This window comes from Sceloporus occidentalis, unplaced genomic scaffold, assembly GCF_023333645.1.
Source record: "Sceloporus occidentalis isolate IW3139 unplaced genomic scaffold, rSceOcc1.0.p SCAF_3, whole genome shotgun sequence".
Classification (NCBI taxonomy): domain Eukaryota; kingdom Metazoa; phylum Chordata; class Lepidosauria; order Squamata; family Phrynosomatidae; genus Sceloporus; species Sceloporus occidentalis.
The window spans coordinates 79,385,629-79,403,315 of record NW_028316983.1 but is presented as its reverse complement, the minus strand read 5'-3'; the positions used below and the strand labels follow the sequence as shown (position 1 = coordinate 79,403,315).

Sequence of the window (17,687 nt, the reverse complement as noted above, 5' to 3'; positions counted from 1 at the left end):
GGTGTGCACCGCACCACCATTAATTTTAATGGGACTTTAGCATGCATGGAGTTTGATTTCAAAATCCATGCATGCTAAACAGATCCTTTGTGGATATGGAGGTCTGACTGTATATATAGAGAGCTTTATGAATATGCAATTTTAATTGATAAATCAATCAATGAATGTAAAATTTGATCACGGGTTAATAACATTTCTTTAATTGGGCTACAGCATTTGTTGCTCTAAGGAATCCAATCTAAGGATTGAGAAAGTGGAATACAGGTTGAGCCTCCCTTATCTGAACTGCTTGGGACCTAAAAGGTTTCATATTTTAGAATACTTGTATTTGCATATATGTACACTGTCTATAGGGACTATGGAGTGGGGGAAGTGACACATTAAGCACCAGTTTTTCCTCAAGGAGCGCTTGCTCCACCACTGTCAGAAATTTGACAAGAGAGAAAGAGAAGGCGGGAACGGGGGTGGGGGGGACTCTGATTGCTGCAGCTCTGTTCGTACAAGGCCCCTGTAAAAAACATGTCTCAGATGCTTCCCCAGCTGTCATCACATTTTCTACTGTTTATGAAGGTAGCCGTCATAGCTGGGAAGGAATGGGCAAGGCCAAGTGCCAAGCGGATTTGGCTACCTTCCCCTCTAAGGTGGAAGTGGTTGAAGTGACAGCAAGAAGTTGCAGTTTTTGAAGGTTTTTGGATTTCTGGGTAAGGGAGGTTCAACCTGTATAAAGAATTGAATTACGTTGGTATGTAGTTGATAGAGAACACAGAAACCACTGGCTAGGCTAGTGTGGTAAAGTGAGAAGATAGCATAATTTGCCTGCCACAGGTTGTTCACAAACAGATTACCTTGTGTCTTACATGTGCAAGTGTAGGTGTAGGTGAAATTTCCTCTCCTGTCCCATACCAGTCTTCTTGAAGACTCCTTCGTTAATCTTTTATGTGTTGGTATTCTGCATAGTTTGTTCCAGGCAACTGGGCAGGGAGGATGGGTGACCGGAAGGCAAGAGATAATGAGAGAAGGGGGAAACCATTTGTTCCCAGCTGCTTTAATTTTTCATTTTGGCAATGGAGGAGAAGAAAAGGTTAGCAGTTGCAATGACATATGGAGGCGATAGGATTAAATTTCATTAAGAGGCTGCCAGTAGTCCTCAAACTAGACAAAATGGGTTTCCAGAGTAAAAACTGGAGAGGATTCCTGTACCTTTAATGGTTATATAGAACAGTTTTAGAAGTTTTGCTTACCTGATTGCTTGAGAACATCAGCTGAATTTCCCCCTTTTTCAGAACCGTTAAAGGGGCCCTGTCCAGTTTTCAATCTGGTAACCCTAGATTAAAAATGTACATACAGTGATTTTTGCTATGGCAATTGTTACTTTTAACTATAGCAGATGTGGAGGAAAAGAACAGCTTTGGATTCCTGGTAGATTCTATGCTGTAGATGTCTGTAAAAGAGAGAAGTTTTTCACTTAAGAATTAAAATTGTACAAATTTAAAGCAAAATTGAAATATGCAACTTTTATTGTCAACATTTTTTGTCAACATTTTTACAGGTAATGCAGACACTCTGAAACATGAGCCAAAGCGAAATAAGATTGATACCTACACAAGGCTGAGAGAGTTCCAGCAGCGTTACTATTCAGCGCATTATATGACTTTAGCTGTGCAGTCTAAAGGTAACATTTGTTCAGAGAAATAAACAAGTGGAATGCTACGTTTTATAAACTGTAATCCTGTATACTTTTATGTGTAAGTAAATCCCAATCAACACAGGACTGACTTTTTAAACAAGCATTCATAGGATTGTATTATAAATAAATTGTATATATTTGGATATGATTTTCACTTCTACAAGGGGGTGCTGAAATGTTTTCTGCTAATCTAAGAAGGGAATGACCTAAACCCATGAAATATACATGCTATTCCACATATTCACCCCAAAATTAGGCACACTTGGTACATGGTTTCTCAAATTTCTTTAATGCTCTCCCCCACAAAACATTCTGAATTCTCAATGAAATACTCCTCTGCTGATACTATCACCTCTCAGTCATTCAAAAATTTCCTGCATTTCAAACTCTTTTTAAGGCTTGGAAACAGGAAAGAGTTGGAGCAGTATCTGGTGAGGAGAGTGCATGGTCTATGCACTCAAACCCCAAATTCTTCAAAATTTCCATTGTTTCACCAGCCCTGCTAGTAGGCACGTTGCCCTGCAAAATGAGAACACCTTTCTGCAGATTCCCTCATTGTTTTTCCTTCAGTGCCTCTTTTAGTCAGTACAGCAAGTTAGAGTAAGTAGAGTTTGCAGGAACTGTCTGGCTCTTCTGAAGATAGTCAGTCACCATAACGCATTCTTTATCCCAAAAAATCGTGTCTGCTAACCTTTATATCTTGAATTTCTTTGATCATGGAGAACCTGAGTGCCACCACTGTTGTTTGTTCTTCGGATCACAGTGATGTAACCATGTTTCAAAAGCAATTATGAGTTGTTCCAAAAAATTATCACTAGAGCACTCAAAACAGCAAAATCAACTTGGAGCTACAGTGGTACCCCGGGATACGAATTGATCGCGTTACGAAATTTCCGGGGTACGAAAAAGTTAGATTGGAAAAAACTGTTCCGGGTAACGAAAGATTTTTCGGGTTACGAAATTCATTTCGGCGCGAAATTCAAATCCGAAGCGCGGCTAGCGGCTTTCCAGCGCTAACGGAAAGCCTTTTCGGGTTGCGAAATGTATCGGGTTACGAACGGCGCCGCGGAACGAATTAATTTCGTAACCCGAGGTAGCACTGTATTTACTCAATTTTGTTTTGGGTCAGCATTCAAACATTTTGGCATCTACTTGGCTGATGGCTTCTGCATAGCCAGTTACTCTTGGATTATAAAACTAGTGCATTCCTGGGATACTTCTAATGTCTCAGCAACTGTTCTAGCTGAGATTTGCTAATCTACCCATGAACATGCTCAACAAAAGGAGTTGACACTGTTGAACACTTCCCAGTCCTTGCTGCCTCTTCAATTTCAAATCTCCATGCTGAAAGTTGGCACACAATTTCTTCACATTTGAGTATGATGGGCACTTGTCACTCAGTATTTGCATCATACACTTGTAGATTTCCATTGGGATTTTCTTCAAGAGGAACTTCATTATGGCATGGAGTTTGGCCTTTGAAAATTCCAAACTTTTTCATTTAGATCATCTATCAATGATCTGGGAAAAAATCAGACATTAAATCTACAATCATACAAATTAGCAGTTTACTATACAAAAACTATCATGACAAAATTTCGCTTAGATTTTGGGCAGTAGGTTGGCCAAGAACGTTTAAACACTTTTAAACATGTGTTTAGTTAGTATTGATAAAGTAAGTATTGGTTATAGTTTAAGTTCAAAGCAGAGGTTTTCCCTGCAGGGATGTTAAATGTCCACTCATGTTTGAAAGAGACACTTAGGTCCAAAATACACAGCAGAAATAATCCAGTGTTAGACCGCTTTAACTGCCCTGGCCCAGTGCTAGGAAATTCTAGGAATTGTAGTTTATTGTGGCACCAGAGTTCTCTGACAGAGAAGGCTACATGTGGCAAAAAACTACCATTCCCAGAATTTCCTAGCACTGAGCCAAGGCAATTAAAGTAGTCTCAAAGTGGATTATTTCTACACTGTGTTTTGGACCTTAGATTGGTTTTGTTAACACCATTATATATGACATATAGGCAAGATATACAGTGGCTTATTTGGTATTTTGATCCTAGTTTCTTGTTTTGAGTGAATATTATACTTGGTAATTTCTTTGTGAACATGTACATTCATTGGAACCAAATACAATGTTTTTCTAAGTTTCTAGGATATGAATACACAGGGGGTATGATTTTAGTATGTGAATTTTCATTTGGGGTACAAAAGTAACCCCTCTCTCCCCAAACTTGTCCTAAGAGCCAGGCTATGCTTCTGCAGCTCCTTGGTGAAAGCTGCTTGAAAAAGCTAGTGGCTATCACTCCCATTACATGTAGTATTTTGCAGTTGCTGCCAGCATTTGGCAGGAAAATGCCTTCAGGAAAGGAAACCCCAGTTGTGGTAAACAGTTGCTGTACAGAGACTGTTTCAGATGGCTTTCAGATGGAATTCTAACATATAAAGTGGAGGAGGAAGATATCTGGCTTAGATTTACAGCTTCTATATTCCTGCACCATTGGCCATGCTGTATTTGAGCTATTGGATATGGCAGGCCAAAATATATGAAGAGCCATAGGGTTTCTGGTTGTGATATAGACCAATCCAGAGTTTTGTTTTGTTTTGGAAAGGTTTAATTGCTATAATATGCTTGGGAAAATTATGATGTTTAATGTACCTGACTGCCAACTGATTTTATAGTGCCTGTTGTAGCAAGCAGAGATTATACTGGATATAGTCAGAGAATATATCAGAAATGTAACCATTGGCGGGATACAGACGGGCAGGGGAAGACGTCTTGGAGGTGTATTCTGCTGAATACGGAGCCTCCAGACCGCCCGCCCCGGGGGCGTGGCTCAGGAGATGGGGCTTCCACATTGGGGGCAGTGAAGACGCCTCACCTGGGTCCGTTTCGGACCCGCAGTTTCCAAACCGCCGCCTCGGAGGACGCTGCAAAGAGAGAGGCAGCTTCCTCACGGGCGGCCAAAAATGGGGCTTTTTTTTTTCCTTTGCCGGCTGGCGGATGCACAGCTGCACAGCTGCAGCGCTAAGCAGCGGCGGCAGAAAGCCTATGGGCACATTTAAAGTGCCCAAGCCCCTTTAAAACTTTTCCCCCCACTCTGCCCAAGAACAATGGTGGTCTCCTGCCAGCTGGTGATCAGCTGGTGTTGGCATCCTTGTCCGCTTGCACTTTGCCAGTGTCACCAGCATCATAGATGCCTCCTCTCCTTTGGTCCCCGTGCTCTTGCTGAATCTGCAATGCACAGCCACAGCTGTCGCCGCTGCCACCGTTGTCCCCCTGCCATCCCCCATCACCTCCCTTGTATATATGTAAATATTTACAGTTGTAGCGTTTTTTATTGTTAGGTGAAAATGGCACAGGAATGTGTGTAGGGGTTCACTTTAAAGTCCAAACTTTCCAAGCAGCGCATGCGTACATGTTGCTCTAGAGTTAGGGTTAGGGTTAGGGTTAGGGTTACGAGTCTTAAAATGTGCTGCAGCTGTGCTGCAGCTTCCACACCTGCATGGCAGCTGACGCTGCAATTAAAGCCTGACTGCAAACTGCGCATGTTCCAGGACCCCGACTCATTATGCGACGCAGCAGACACGGAGCTTTTAAATGGGCAACTTAAATTAGCGGCGTAGCAATTCTGGCGTACCGGTGCAGCAGCTTACAGACGGAGCTGCGCAGCTGCGCATCAAACGGAAAAGAAGCGGAGAAAAGCAGCACCTTTTTAATGCCGCCTCTTCCCGCTTGGGGCGTGCGGGGGACGTGTTCATGGCGGCATTCAGGTAAGGCTCGTCTGAAGGCTCTACCTTCATGACGTCATGAATACACCCCTTTTTGCCCATCTGTATCCCGCCTGAGAGTCATTCCTGGATACTAGGGGAATTGAGCTTACCATCTTTGTAATGCTTACACTCTTAACTGGTTAATCAGTTGCTTGTCTTCATCCTGAAAATAACAAGGCAGTGAACAGGTTCTCTTACCTATTCCTTGTGCTCCTAAAATACATTGCTTACCTTCCATTGTTAACTGTTCAGCTTCTTTCTTCCCCCTTCCTAGAAACATTGGATACTCTCGAAGAATGGGTGAGAGAAATCTTCTCAGAGATCCCAAATAAGTAAGGAACTTTTTTGTACCATTTTCGTAAGATGTGTAAATTATATGCGCTATTTTGCAGGCAGGTCAAATAAGATCACAAACTTGACTTCTCTGTTTTGCTTCTCAAGCTTTATTTTTCATCCTTTCACTTACCATTGCTTCTTTACTGTCACTTTTTCCATAGTGCTGGGGGGGGGGGTGATAGGAGAAGGGAGAGAGGATTATCATTCATTGCTTGGTGATATCTAGGCTTCCTGTCTACCCTACAAGAGCTCAGAGGATTGTGGAAGCACACTTTGAAGCATGATAATATGTAGATATTTCCTATTCACTTGCTAGTTACTTTTTAATGTTAAAGACTCATGTTTCAGTTTGAAATATACTATTGTGTGGAAAACCTGAACCTGGCATGGTATAATTTCATTTGTCATTACAATTTAAATTTGGGTATCTCCCTTCCAAAAATCCTTGTCTATAGTAGTGTGCTGTGTCTGTATGGCTATATATAATTTTTTCCATACAAGACATATGATAGTGCATACCTGTTGTGATGGAAAGACGGGTGGGGTGGGGTGCTGATGTCTGGAAAGTAGTCTATTTCCCACAGGCAGTTGGTAAATATTGGGTATGGCAGACTCCTATTTTATTGTGTAGTACATGACCTTTCCTGAATTGAAATGATGGCATTTAACCCTTCTTTCCTTTTTCTTTTTAAAGTAATTTACCTAGACCAGTATTTAGCCATCTCACTGAACCTTTTGAAACACCTGATTTTCACAAGTTGTACAAAGGTGAGTAATTGCAATGGGTAACTGTTGTGAATGCATGCTACATTTTAATCTTCATTATAAAATCACCTACTTTTTGCTCTTGTTTTTTCTTTGAGAGAGAAATTATTTTGAGAATGTTGATTATGGTCAGAAAAATCATGCTTTTATATATGCAGTTAATGTTTCTTTTACCTTTAGTTGTTCCGATCAGAAAAACCCATTCTTTAAACATTACTTGGGCTCTTCCACCACAAGAACAGCATTACAGGTAAATCAACACTTTAATGACAGAAATCTCTTGTGGATACCATGAAACTTAATTCAGCAAATTGAATTTTTGATAAACAATTGTCAGACTGATGCTTTCAGTGATATCATTTTCATCTGGAAGACCATTTTCACTTACATACTTAAATGACCAGGATTTTCAATTGATCTCTCTTCAGTATTTGAAGCTACTCCTTATAGGATTGTAGCAGGTGATGTTTGCAGTGGGATTATCTCAAAAGACGAGTGTTTTAGAGATGTGTATTCTATTTGCTGATTTCTATGATGTCTCTCTTATTCTGAACCCTCCTCCCCCCCCCCCCCCAGGGTGAAGCCACTTCATTATATTTCTTGGCTTGTTGGACATGAAGGCAAAGGCAGTGTTCTTTCATTTCTTAGAAAAAAGTATGTATTTGGACAGTGAAACTTATTGATGTTTGCAATATTAAAATATTTTCTAAATTTAAATCTTGCATTGAACATCTGTGCACTTGCACATTCTTACTCTGTTGTGGATTGTTAAGAAACATGTTAATTTACTTAGTGGCCAACTGGAAAAAGTAAACCAGAAGGTACAGTATAGTACTGTACTGTACAAAAACTGTATAGAGAAATACTAATTTCTTGATCAACATCGCTTAGATCACAGGTCAGCAACTGTTGCAGGTTGAGAGCCAATTCACTATGCCTGGTGGCAGGGACGTAACCGGGGGGCGGCAGGTCCGGATCCCCCCTTCCATTAGAAAAACGAATGGCACGTGCTGCTGCACCGCCACGCCCAAGCCCCATTATAATGGTGGCACTTTGTCTGGACCCCCCCTCCCTAAAATCCTGGCTACGTCCCTGCTGGTGGCTAAATGGGCTGCCCTGGATGCATCCCAAAATGAAAACTGCCCTGGATGCTTCCCAAAATGAAAGCTTGAAATGGCTGAAAGCCATTTGTTCTTTAAAATGATATATGTTTTAAAAAATCTCAAACATTGTCAGGTCCTCTCAAACCTTTTGAAAAGATGGATTGCTCTTCCTCAAGACTACCAAGAGAGGCAGTTTTTTTCTTGGGAAGAAAGGTGGTACAGGGTGTTTAGATGGGTCAAGGGCTATAAAAATAGTCTTGAGGTGGCTGCATATGGCCCCAGGTTTCACCTTTCATGCCACAGTATTAGAAGGTTTAAGCTCATATACTGAACAGCACATATACAGTAGATAATTGAAAGTAGTGTGATAAGGTAAACCAAGTGTTGAAATGTGCTCAGGCTCACATATATCTCAATAGTTTGATTTTTAAAGGCAAACTGAAGACAATCTGCTTGCCAGATGGCTTAATTGTCATGAGAGCAGCCCTTTGGAAAGTGTCTCCATGGTCCTTACCCTAAGTATATCCATTGCGTGAGAAAATAGGGTCTTATCAAATCTGGGCATACTAACTTCCATTTAAATGCAAGATGCAAATAGCCCATTCCTTGAACAAACTGGATTAATATTGGCAAAACTGCTTGCTCCTGCCCTAGGTTTATTTGCTGCATATTTCACTTGTTCGTTCTAAAGCAGAAGTGATACGTTTTCTTGTTATAGTGAGTCAACAAGGATGCTGGAAATGTATGGCAATATTGCATGTATGGCAAATAAGTTCAGCTGTTCTTAATTCTTGCAAGAAATGCTGTATAGAATTTTTCTAACAGATTCTGGGCACTTGCATTATATGGTGGAAATGGTGAAACAGGATTTGAGCAGAATTCCACATACTCCGTCTTCAGTATTTGTGTGACCCTGACAGATGAAGGTTACAAGCATTTCTATGAGGTAAATTTTAGTTGCAGTTTAGAATGTTTACTATTTTTGCTTATTGTAGGTGACAAAACCTGAAAGTGTTTGTGTTTTCCTTTTCAGGTTGCTCACATAGTATTCCAGTATTTAAAAATGTTGCAGCAAACAGGACCTGACCAAAGGTAATTAAAGTTTTTCAGCTTCATTCTAGTGATAGTCAAGTCTTCCTGGCCATTTCCCTCAGTACGTTGTATGAGTTGTTTGTGGGAATAAACCCCATCCACTTCCAGGCCTGCTTAACTCTGGACTAAGTAAGCAGGATGCAAATGGAACTTGTAGTACTTTTGAGATTAATTGAAAGAAAGAAGCTAATAGCATGAGCTTTCGTAGACTTGAGTCTGCTTCCACAGATGCATGGAGGAAGTAGACTCAAATCTTTGAAAGCTCATGCTACCAGCTTCTTTTCTTTCACTTAGCCCTGAAGCAATGGCATGCAGCCGCCCCTTCAGCCGGATTGGGGCCGCAGCAACCTCACACTGAGGTCCCGATCTGACCTCTGGAGGGCGCCCTCCAAAGGGTGCCATAGCCATGGCGGCACAGCTGTATGGCACCCCTTCGGTGCTGCGGTCATCTGGACACAGCACCAGAGATGTATCATGATACTGCACGCTGTCTGGAGCGGCGCATAGCATGGTGCCCTGGGGGCAGGGTCAGGGTGTGCATTGTCAGGATGCTGCACCCTGAGGAGGCAGCGCCCTGACAGGCTGACCTTTTCGGCCGGTCTGTATATGGCCTCAGTCTCAAAGATGCTACAGGTATCCTTTGCATAATGATTTTCCAGATTAACACGGCTATGTCTTTGAATTCCACCACCATGGTAAATAAGCAACATGTTGGTGAAGCTCTGCCTACTCATCAACTTCTTTCTGTGTTCATCTCTTCTGTTTTTCTAAGACATCACTTCTATCTTTCTCTAGCCTTCTTAGCCAGTAAAACTTTGTCCAAGCAGGCCAGAGGAAGTTTTCCTTCTTACAACTTGAAAATGTTATTCTTTTTAATTACAACCTCCAGAATCCAGTGGCCATCATGGCTGGGAGATTCTGGGTGTTGAAGCTTTTCCTTAGTGCGTTCTTACACAGTCAGTGAGAGTTCCATTTGTCCCTCTTGGAGGATTTGTCAGAAGTTAACTGAAGCAAGGTGAAGCAGGAATGCACTTCTGGGCTAAGCCTTGGAGGAACAAAACACACCTGAAGTGATACATTTGCTTCCCTCCTTTATTCACCTGGGCCTCCAATCCCAGCTCAAGCCTCAGAAACCTCTGGGAAATGGCCTTGACTTTTGTTCTGAAACTGTTTCTGGAAAAACTACAGGAGTGATTTATCACAGACACACATTTTCTATCCACAGAATATGGGAAGAGATCCAGAAGATTGAAGCCAATGAATTTCATTACCAGGAGCAGGTATTTAGTTATCTAGGACACAGTGTTTTAAAATATTTTTGATAATTTTTCCTTGTAATGTTCCTCCTGAAATTTGCGAACTAGAAGTAGCATATGCATAAAGAGCATTCTCTTCTACAGGGTTGTCTAATTTAAACCAGATTGACTGTTGTTTTTTAATGACTTTAGAAAAACACTCTTGTTTTTTAAAATTGATATATAGACATACAGACAGACAAGCTATTATTCCTATTTCACAAACTTCTTACTAGAACAACAATGGCTGTTTGAATTTAAACATTTGAACTTTACAGTTTATTAGCCGTGTCAAAGATTGCTTCTTTTTAATCACTTTATTTTATAGTGCAAGAAATGCTGTTCGTAAACAAATCCTTCAATTAACGTAAATTCAACCAAAACAACTACTTTAAAAGAACATTTTTTAAAATAACAATTATTATTTAAGCTAATGGCCATAACATCTGAACTGCATTTTCCCTACTTAATTTTCTGATTTAGTCCTATATTGGTGTATATAGGCTGCCAACTTGTCAATATAATTCCCAAAGTTTTATTTAAAAATGTAAATCATATCAAAGACTAATAATTTTGAATTGTTAATTAGAAAGTATTTAAAGAAAGGTTGATCGGGCTTTCTAGTACATAAAATAATGTATCACTGTAATATGCTGAATGCAGTATTTTCATTAAAACATTAATCGGGGGGGAAACAAAACCTAGTTTAAAGTCCCAAAAATGTTTATTGGGTTTTTAAAAAACTGATTTCCCCCCAACCCTGCTCTCCTCCTACTCCTTCCATCTATTCCTCTCCCTCATGACACCGAGACAGCATTTCATGGTCACTGAGCACACCCAGTCCTTACTGAGCAATAGCAGTAACATTTATATTTCTATATCACTTCATAGTGAACTAAAGCACTCTTTAAGCAATTTACAATATGTAAGCCAATTGTCCCCAACAAACTGAGTACTCATTTTACTGACCTATGAAAGGATGGAAGGCTGAGTCAACCTGGAGCCCTCTGGGATTGAATTTGCAACATAGTGGCTACAGTCCTGGCAGAAATTAACAAAATTACTGAGGAATCTTGTCCCCTCCAGGTATCTTTTGAGAATATTTGGGTTTTAATTGAATCTCTCCCTTGTGCAGTTAATACTATTTTGCAATCTAGAGTCTGCATTTAATTCTGAGTATCAGGAACAGACAACAATATATGAGGGGAATGATAATGGGAATTTGCATACACTACTAGTCATAGACAAAGAGTATACTTGGGGGAAGTCTTGGAGGGTTTTTGATACCTATTATTGGGGAGTGGGGTTACCTATGCATGCTAATCCTTGCAGTCAGAACTCAGATTTAATTTATTTGTGAGGTTCTGTGTCCATTACAGAAAGAACTGTTACTGACCATCTTGTGATGATGTAGTCCTACCACTTAGGCTATACCCATTAGCTTCCTGTTGGATATTCAGAGTTACTCATATCAGGAAAAAAAACTTTTAGAGCCATCCAGTTTAACAGGGTATCATCTTCGATAATGACTAGAGATTAGATAATACATATTGGCAAAGTACTTTCTAGTGCTGGTTTTTAAAAAATCAGTGTAGAGTTGGAAATCTTTGTGTGCTACATCTTTAGAGTTTCATGTTGCATTTTTCAATTGGCTGGATTTCAGATCCACATCGTTCTAGAACACTTCTTCCTCTAAATTTTTTGGAATAAGATCAAACTTAGTCCACTGAAGCAGTGGTTTGGAATTTCTTTTCATATGTAATGTTGCTTTGCATGGGCAATGTTCTGCATTGCTCAAGTGCGAATAAAATAAACAGAAGCAAACTCTGTCTCTCAGTGTATCCCAGAAACTTCCTCTAGCTCAGTGGTCCCCAGACTTTTTCAGGCTACCAGCCCCTTTCCTATTGAGCGACAACCCTAGTACCTCCCACACCTATTTGTAGATATTAGGTGTACCCTTTGTGCAGCAGCCAGCTGGCCAGCAATGTATACCTCAGCTGTGCCCAGCTCACCACCACCTCCTCTACCTCAATCTATCATGGGCAAATAAAGCGGCAGCCCAGGCCTGCTCCTCCATTTGTCCCCTGCCTTACAGCAAAAGAAAGGCCAGCTGGATGGCTGCTTGATTGCTGCTCCCAGGGTGACAGAGTGCAAAGGCAACAGACATCAAGAAGCCTCTCACCCAAGCCGAGCTTTGCAGCATGGCTGGCATAGGCAAGAGACTTCTCAGTTGCTGCTCAGCCAGCTGCTCAGTTGCTGTTTCCAAGATGACCAAGTGCAAAGAGAGAAGTGCCTCCTCAGAGAAGAAGGGCTCACAATCCTTGGCTGGGATGGAGAGGGGTACAGCCAGCTCCCCACTTTTCTCTCTGGTGAGGAATGACTCTCAATCTGAGAGAGGTGAAGGTCTCTTTCAAAAGAATCGACCCCAGATGCTTCTTCCCCTCCGTCAGAGATGTGCCTTAAAGTCATCTGTTCCACCCACACAGATACTGTTTACTATCTCTTTTCTCAACCTGTCTGACAAAAAACAAGCGGGAGCTGCTGTGCAGCTCCATCCCGTCAGTCAAGTCCTGGCAGAGCTCACAGAGCTTAATCAAGTCCCAAATATGAAAGCTCCTTTTCCTGCCACTTCTCCTCCACCTGTTACATGCTATAACTTACCATCCCCATCATGATACCAAAGGCCTTTGGTTCCCCTGGCCTTTCTGCATGCCAGTACTTTGCTAAAGGCCGTGCTTCCCCCTTTTCCCTCACCACACCCTGGATCTTTCCACCTCCCTCATGGGGACAGTACCATCCACTTTGGAAATCACTGCTTTATCTGAACAGATAGCAGTCCCACAACTTAGAGCGAAGAAGTAGAAGTTACGGAAATTATTGTGTAATTACTTTTTTGCTTTCAGAGAAATGTGCCTTAAATCTCCATAGAAAAGAATTTGATTTTGGAGTCCTACTTAGGAAGTATCCAGATGAACCACTTTTATAAATAGCAGTGAGGGTTTGGCAGTGGGGAGTTTGATTCCAAGCCTCTAAGGGGTTTTGGTGGATGTTTTATCCAGCTCTTCAAGCATATATTGACTTCTGGAGGTACCATACCTTTGGGGATATCAGATGAATGAATTGCAGTAAATACGAGCTGAACTACCACTGCTTGATTATCACCTTGATTAGAAGCAACTGATTATTGTAGTAGCTGCATTTTGTGTGGAAAAACAGGTGGTCTGGGTTCACCTTTGAGCTCAGCTAAAGTATGGTAAAGTTGAAGGCAGAATTGTTCAAATGGTCACATAGTGAAACAAAGCTGTTTGGTTTTTAGACTGATCCAGTTGAATATGTAGAAGATCTGTGTGAAAACATGCAGCTGTTTCCAAAGGAAGACATCTTGACAGGAGACCAGCTTCTTTTTGAATACAAGCCAGAGGTAAGTTGATTAAGGTAGGGCAACTTCACGTACTCATGGGAACAGTTCTCTCCGTGGACCCACCGAAGGTTGCCCAAGCCCGTCTTCATCATATATGAAATGTTTATATTTGGTTTTTATTTTAAAAAAACCAAGATTTTTTTTCACCGGATGTGGGGATGGGTTGAGGGATATGGGGCCCTGTGCCTGGGAAAATTGCACTTTGGGCAATTTTTTTTCACGGGGGCACCACAGGGATCCTGGAATGATTTCAGGTCACATGCAGCCTGCAAACTGCATCCTTCCACTCCTAACTTTTGCTCTTATTTATGTGAAAGACCTTATATGTGACCTTATAGAGGCTTTGAATATTTCCTTGATCGATGTTCAAACTGATTTTGATTTAGAAAGCAAGTTTTACATAAATAGAGATGTGCTGTCTTTGCAGATAATTTCTGAAGCTCTTCACCAGCTGACTCCCCAGAGAGCCAACCTTATTCTGTTATCCGCTTCCCATGAAGGCCAGTGTCATCTGAAGGAGAAGTGGTTTGGTACACAGTACAGTGTTGAAGGTACACCATTGAGTCTTCCTGGAAAAAAATTAGGGCATCAAGAGGTCATGAAAGTCATTGCTGTTTCTTATATTGGAATGGGACTGTAATACAGATGGATAGTATGAGTATCTGCTTTTAGGTGGTAAGAAACTTCTAGGCATGGGACCAGTAGAAGAGCACCTAAGGTTGGCCTTCGTGTGGATGTTGGCTAGCATTCATCTTGAGGCAGAGGCTTCATGGATGCTTCCTTCCCAGACAAAGGGGGACAGAGGGCTAACTATTGAGAGAAGGGGGAAGTTACCTCTGTAGGCAGAATGGAAGCAAAAAGGATTGACTACATAGATGAAAGAAAGAGAGAGCTGAAACCAAAGGGTGAACTTGCTTTCTAGATTACCCTCTCACAAATTACTGGGTGCATGTAACATGCTCTATACAAATGTTGATGCCTCTTTGCTTCCAACACGGATGGTTTTTGTTTTTTGCTTTTTGCTATAGTCTGAAAATGCGATGATTGTATTAGAGAAGGGGAATGTCAAGCTGGCTCATTGTCTCTAAAGTTATCCACAGCCAGATATATCATCCTCATCAGATGTACTTCTACTAAGCTCATCTACTCAATATTCATTACAGATATTGATCAGTACTGGAGTGATATGTGGGCTAGTGACTTTCTGTTAAATTCAGACTTACACCTCCCCGAAGAAAACAGATATATTGGTGAGTGAGCATTGACTGTGAATAAACTACTTTGTGTGTATGTAGTTAAAGACATTCTAGTTTTAAAATGAAGAAATCACAAGCCAGCTTTTATAATTCTGAGTGAACTGAATAATTGATTGAAATGGATTTCTGTTATGGTGTACCCTCCCAAACTAGGGAGGATTATGCAGCAGATTCTGGAATTCAAGATGCTGTATAAGGCCAACAGTTCAATCTGTGTAACAGCTCATTTACTGGTGCTGGAGTACTTGAACTGCATGGTCAATTTATTTGTTTGATTGTTTATTTTATGGTATTTATACCCCGCCCTTCAGCAGTGGCAGTTGGAATGGAGGGAGGGTGCATTCATCTCTGACTGCCTGTCATTCTTCTCTATCTTTGTGGTATTATTAAAAGTATATTGATTTATTTAACTTGCTATATTGCCATTTTAGCAACTGACTTTGCTCTGAAGGCCCCTGACTGTGCCCAGACAGAATATCCAGTCAGTATTGCAAACAATGAGCAAGGTTGTTTGTGGTACAAGAAGGATGATAAATTCAAAATCCCTAAAGGTAAAATACTTTTATACATGTGTTTTCATTAAACTTTCAAAGGATCTTTCCTTGTATAAAGCAATTAACATTATGGATAATGCTATTTCTCTTCCGGGAGTTTTGTATGACTTTTCTAGAAATGACTTTTTGTTTTAACAAATTGAAATCCGTATCTGGTTCTTACTTTTAAAGTATGTGTGTGCATCTGTTTATCTGTTGTACCACTGCCATCCTAGTTGAATCATGAGTCCACCCAGTCAGCTGTGGTTTTTAGAATATGCATCATAAAGAACCATGTCCTAAAATTTTCTATAATGCTCCCAAATAGTCTTCCAAGCCTGAGTAAACTAAGCAGTGTGTTGGCAGCATGAAGTACCGAGTTGGTTCCATGTCATATACACTTAACTGTGTTGGTGTTTTGGTTTTAGAAAGTGAAGACTTGGAACAGTTAATTTGTCATCTAAATAAGCTTTGGCTTGGAATACTTCAAAACATCCAGCTACTATTTCCTTGATGTTGATAGTAGAGAGTCAAGCACAGTGTTCCAGTCGTTGTTTTGTAGAATGGCAGTGCTGTCCAGGCTGTCTTCTACCAAGTAGCCAATGGCAGAAGTATTAGCTGAATTTTTCCTATCTAGATTGGTTGCACAGCTGTGTCCCTTTCTTTTTCCTCGTTGCACAGCTGTGTCCCTTTCTTTTTTGCCAGCAGTATGCAGACCCCCATCCATCCTCACCATTAAGTGAGAACATCAAGAATCCAGTAGACTCTCTTTATTGTATGTTAGCATTGAGATGTGTGTCCCCTTTTTTGTTGTTTGACTGCAATTCCCATTGTAGATAGTGTTTTATTTATGTCCCATCCTTAATCAGGAAGGATTTAAAAACCCTTACCATTAGCTGTGCTAGATAGGACTCGAGACAAGTAGTCCAACAGACATCTGGAGAGCCATGGGTTCTCACCCCTGCCATACAGAATTAAATTGTGTTTGCACAGTTAAGAAATCTAATCAAGAGTGCTATATCTAAATGTAGGCAAGTTTTCCTATGTTCTAAAAAAGATTGGGAAACATGGGTCTGGAAGCCATAAAGAAACTTTACTGCTCTCCATTGTTTGCCATTGCTTATTATAATCTCTTTTCCAGCTTATATCCGTTTCCATCTAATCTCACCGTTGATCCAGCAGTCTGCTGAGAAGTAAGGACTACCGTCTTTTTGTCTGTTCTTTTGGCTGCCTTTATTTTTGTGCTGGAAAAGGCATTTTAAATTAAGTCAAATTATTTGACTAACAGATAATGTTTGGTGCAGAAGCCTCTGTGTTAAGGCTTAATTCTGTGTCACACTATATCTTGCATTATTAATAAATAAATTGAGCTAGTGGATGGGAGTAGTAAGTAGTAATAAGTACCATGTTTTAGACTCCATTGCATTTACTGGAGGTGTTGACTATGCAGTTTATAATCTAAAAGGTATTATATGTTATATGTCATCTTTATGGAATGCTTTGACAAACTGAATCAATTGTATAATTCTGAAGAGTTTTATTATGAGAGGCTGTCGTTCAAACTCTTGTATGGTTGTTTGCAGTGTGGTACTTTTTGATACATTTGTGAACATCCTTGCGCACAATCTGGCTGAACCTGCCTATGAAGCAGATGTTGCTCAGCTGGAGTACAAGCTGGTAGCTGGAGAGCATGGGTTAATCATTCGTGTCAAAGGATTCAACCACAAGCTGCCTGTAAGTGCTGACAGTCCTTGAACTTTGGGGAAAGGGCGCATTTTGGAGAAAATTCCATATTGGATTTAACTACTCTTAGGCAGAATGGAGAATTGTATTCTCTGCAAGAGCCGATTGTCACCTGAGATAATTCCCAGGGATGAATAATTTCTGGGGCACTGTTGTCCTAAACTGTCCCTTCCAATCAGGTACTTTCTTTATGGAGAGAGAGAGACACTGAGCAAAGAGAATCTGGGGGGAATAGCCTCCCCTCATGGTAATAGGAAGAACTTCCACATCCTTGCTTTAGGGAATCATACTTTAATTTTTTATTATAGCTGCTGTTTCAACTCCTCATCGACCATTTAGCTGACTTCAGTTTTACTCCTGAAGTTTTTGAGATGATAACTGAGCAGCTGAAAAAGACTTACTTCAACATCCTCATCAAGCCAGAGACATTGGCCAAGTAAGTGTCTAGATTGTTTGAAAATGGAATGAGTCTCCAGAGTGGGATAGTAGGGAAGTCTATAGAAGTCACAGTTTATATCTCAAACGTGTGGAAAATATGGGCAAACTTGCTTCCCTATACTTTTCATTAAATATCAGTGGTGGTGGGGGTGTTATTTCAGTATATTTGGAAAAGAACTGTGTGACAGAGCCTAGAGAGCAGGGCTCTCTTACCTGTTTCTGTGGAGGACAGAATGTCAAGAGA

At 40.7% G+C, this 17,687-nt stretch overlaps 1 protein-coding gene across 1 annotated transcript in view; it reads left to right on the top strand.

Moving 5' to 3' along the window:
- The window catches only part of NRDC (nardilysin convertase), a 49,393-nt gene that overhangs the window by 16,505 nt on the left and 15,201 nt on the right, over positions 1-17,687 (top strand). The window contains exons 7-21 of the mRNA XM_089515124.1: positions 1,550-1,672; positions 5,736-5,793; positions 6,492-6,565; positions 6,743-6,812; positions 7,139-7,216; positions 8,491-8,611; positions 8,699-8,757; positions 9,983-10,037; positions 13,369-13,473; positions 13,901-14,024; positions 14,637-14,723; positions 15,161-15,280; positions 16,404-16,455; positions 16,846-16,996; positions 17,314-17,441. Coding sequence (XP_089371250.1) covers positions 1,550-1,672; positions 5,736-5,793; positions 6,492-6,565; positions 6,743-6,812; positions 7,139-7,216; positions 8,491-8,611; positions 8,699-8,757; positions 9,983-10,037; positions 13,369-13,473; positions 13,901-14,024; positions 14,637-14,723; positions 15,161-15,280; positions 16,404-16,455; positions 16,846-16,996; positions 17,314-17,441 — 1,405 coding nt within the window. The remainder of the gene's footprint in view (positions 1-1,549; positions 1,673-5,735; positions 5,794-6,491; positions 6,566-6,742; positions 6,813-7,138; positions 7,217-8,490; positions 8,612-8,698; positions 8,758-9,982; positions 10,038-13,368; positions 13,474-13,900; positions 14,025-14,636; positions 14,724-15,160; positions 15,281-16,403; positions 16,456-16,845; positions 16,997-17,313; positions 17,442-17,687) is intronic.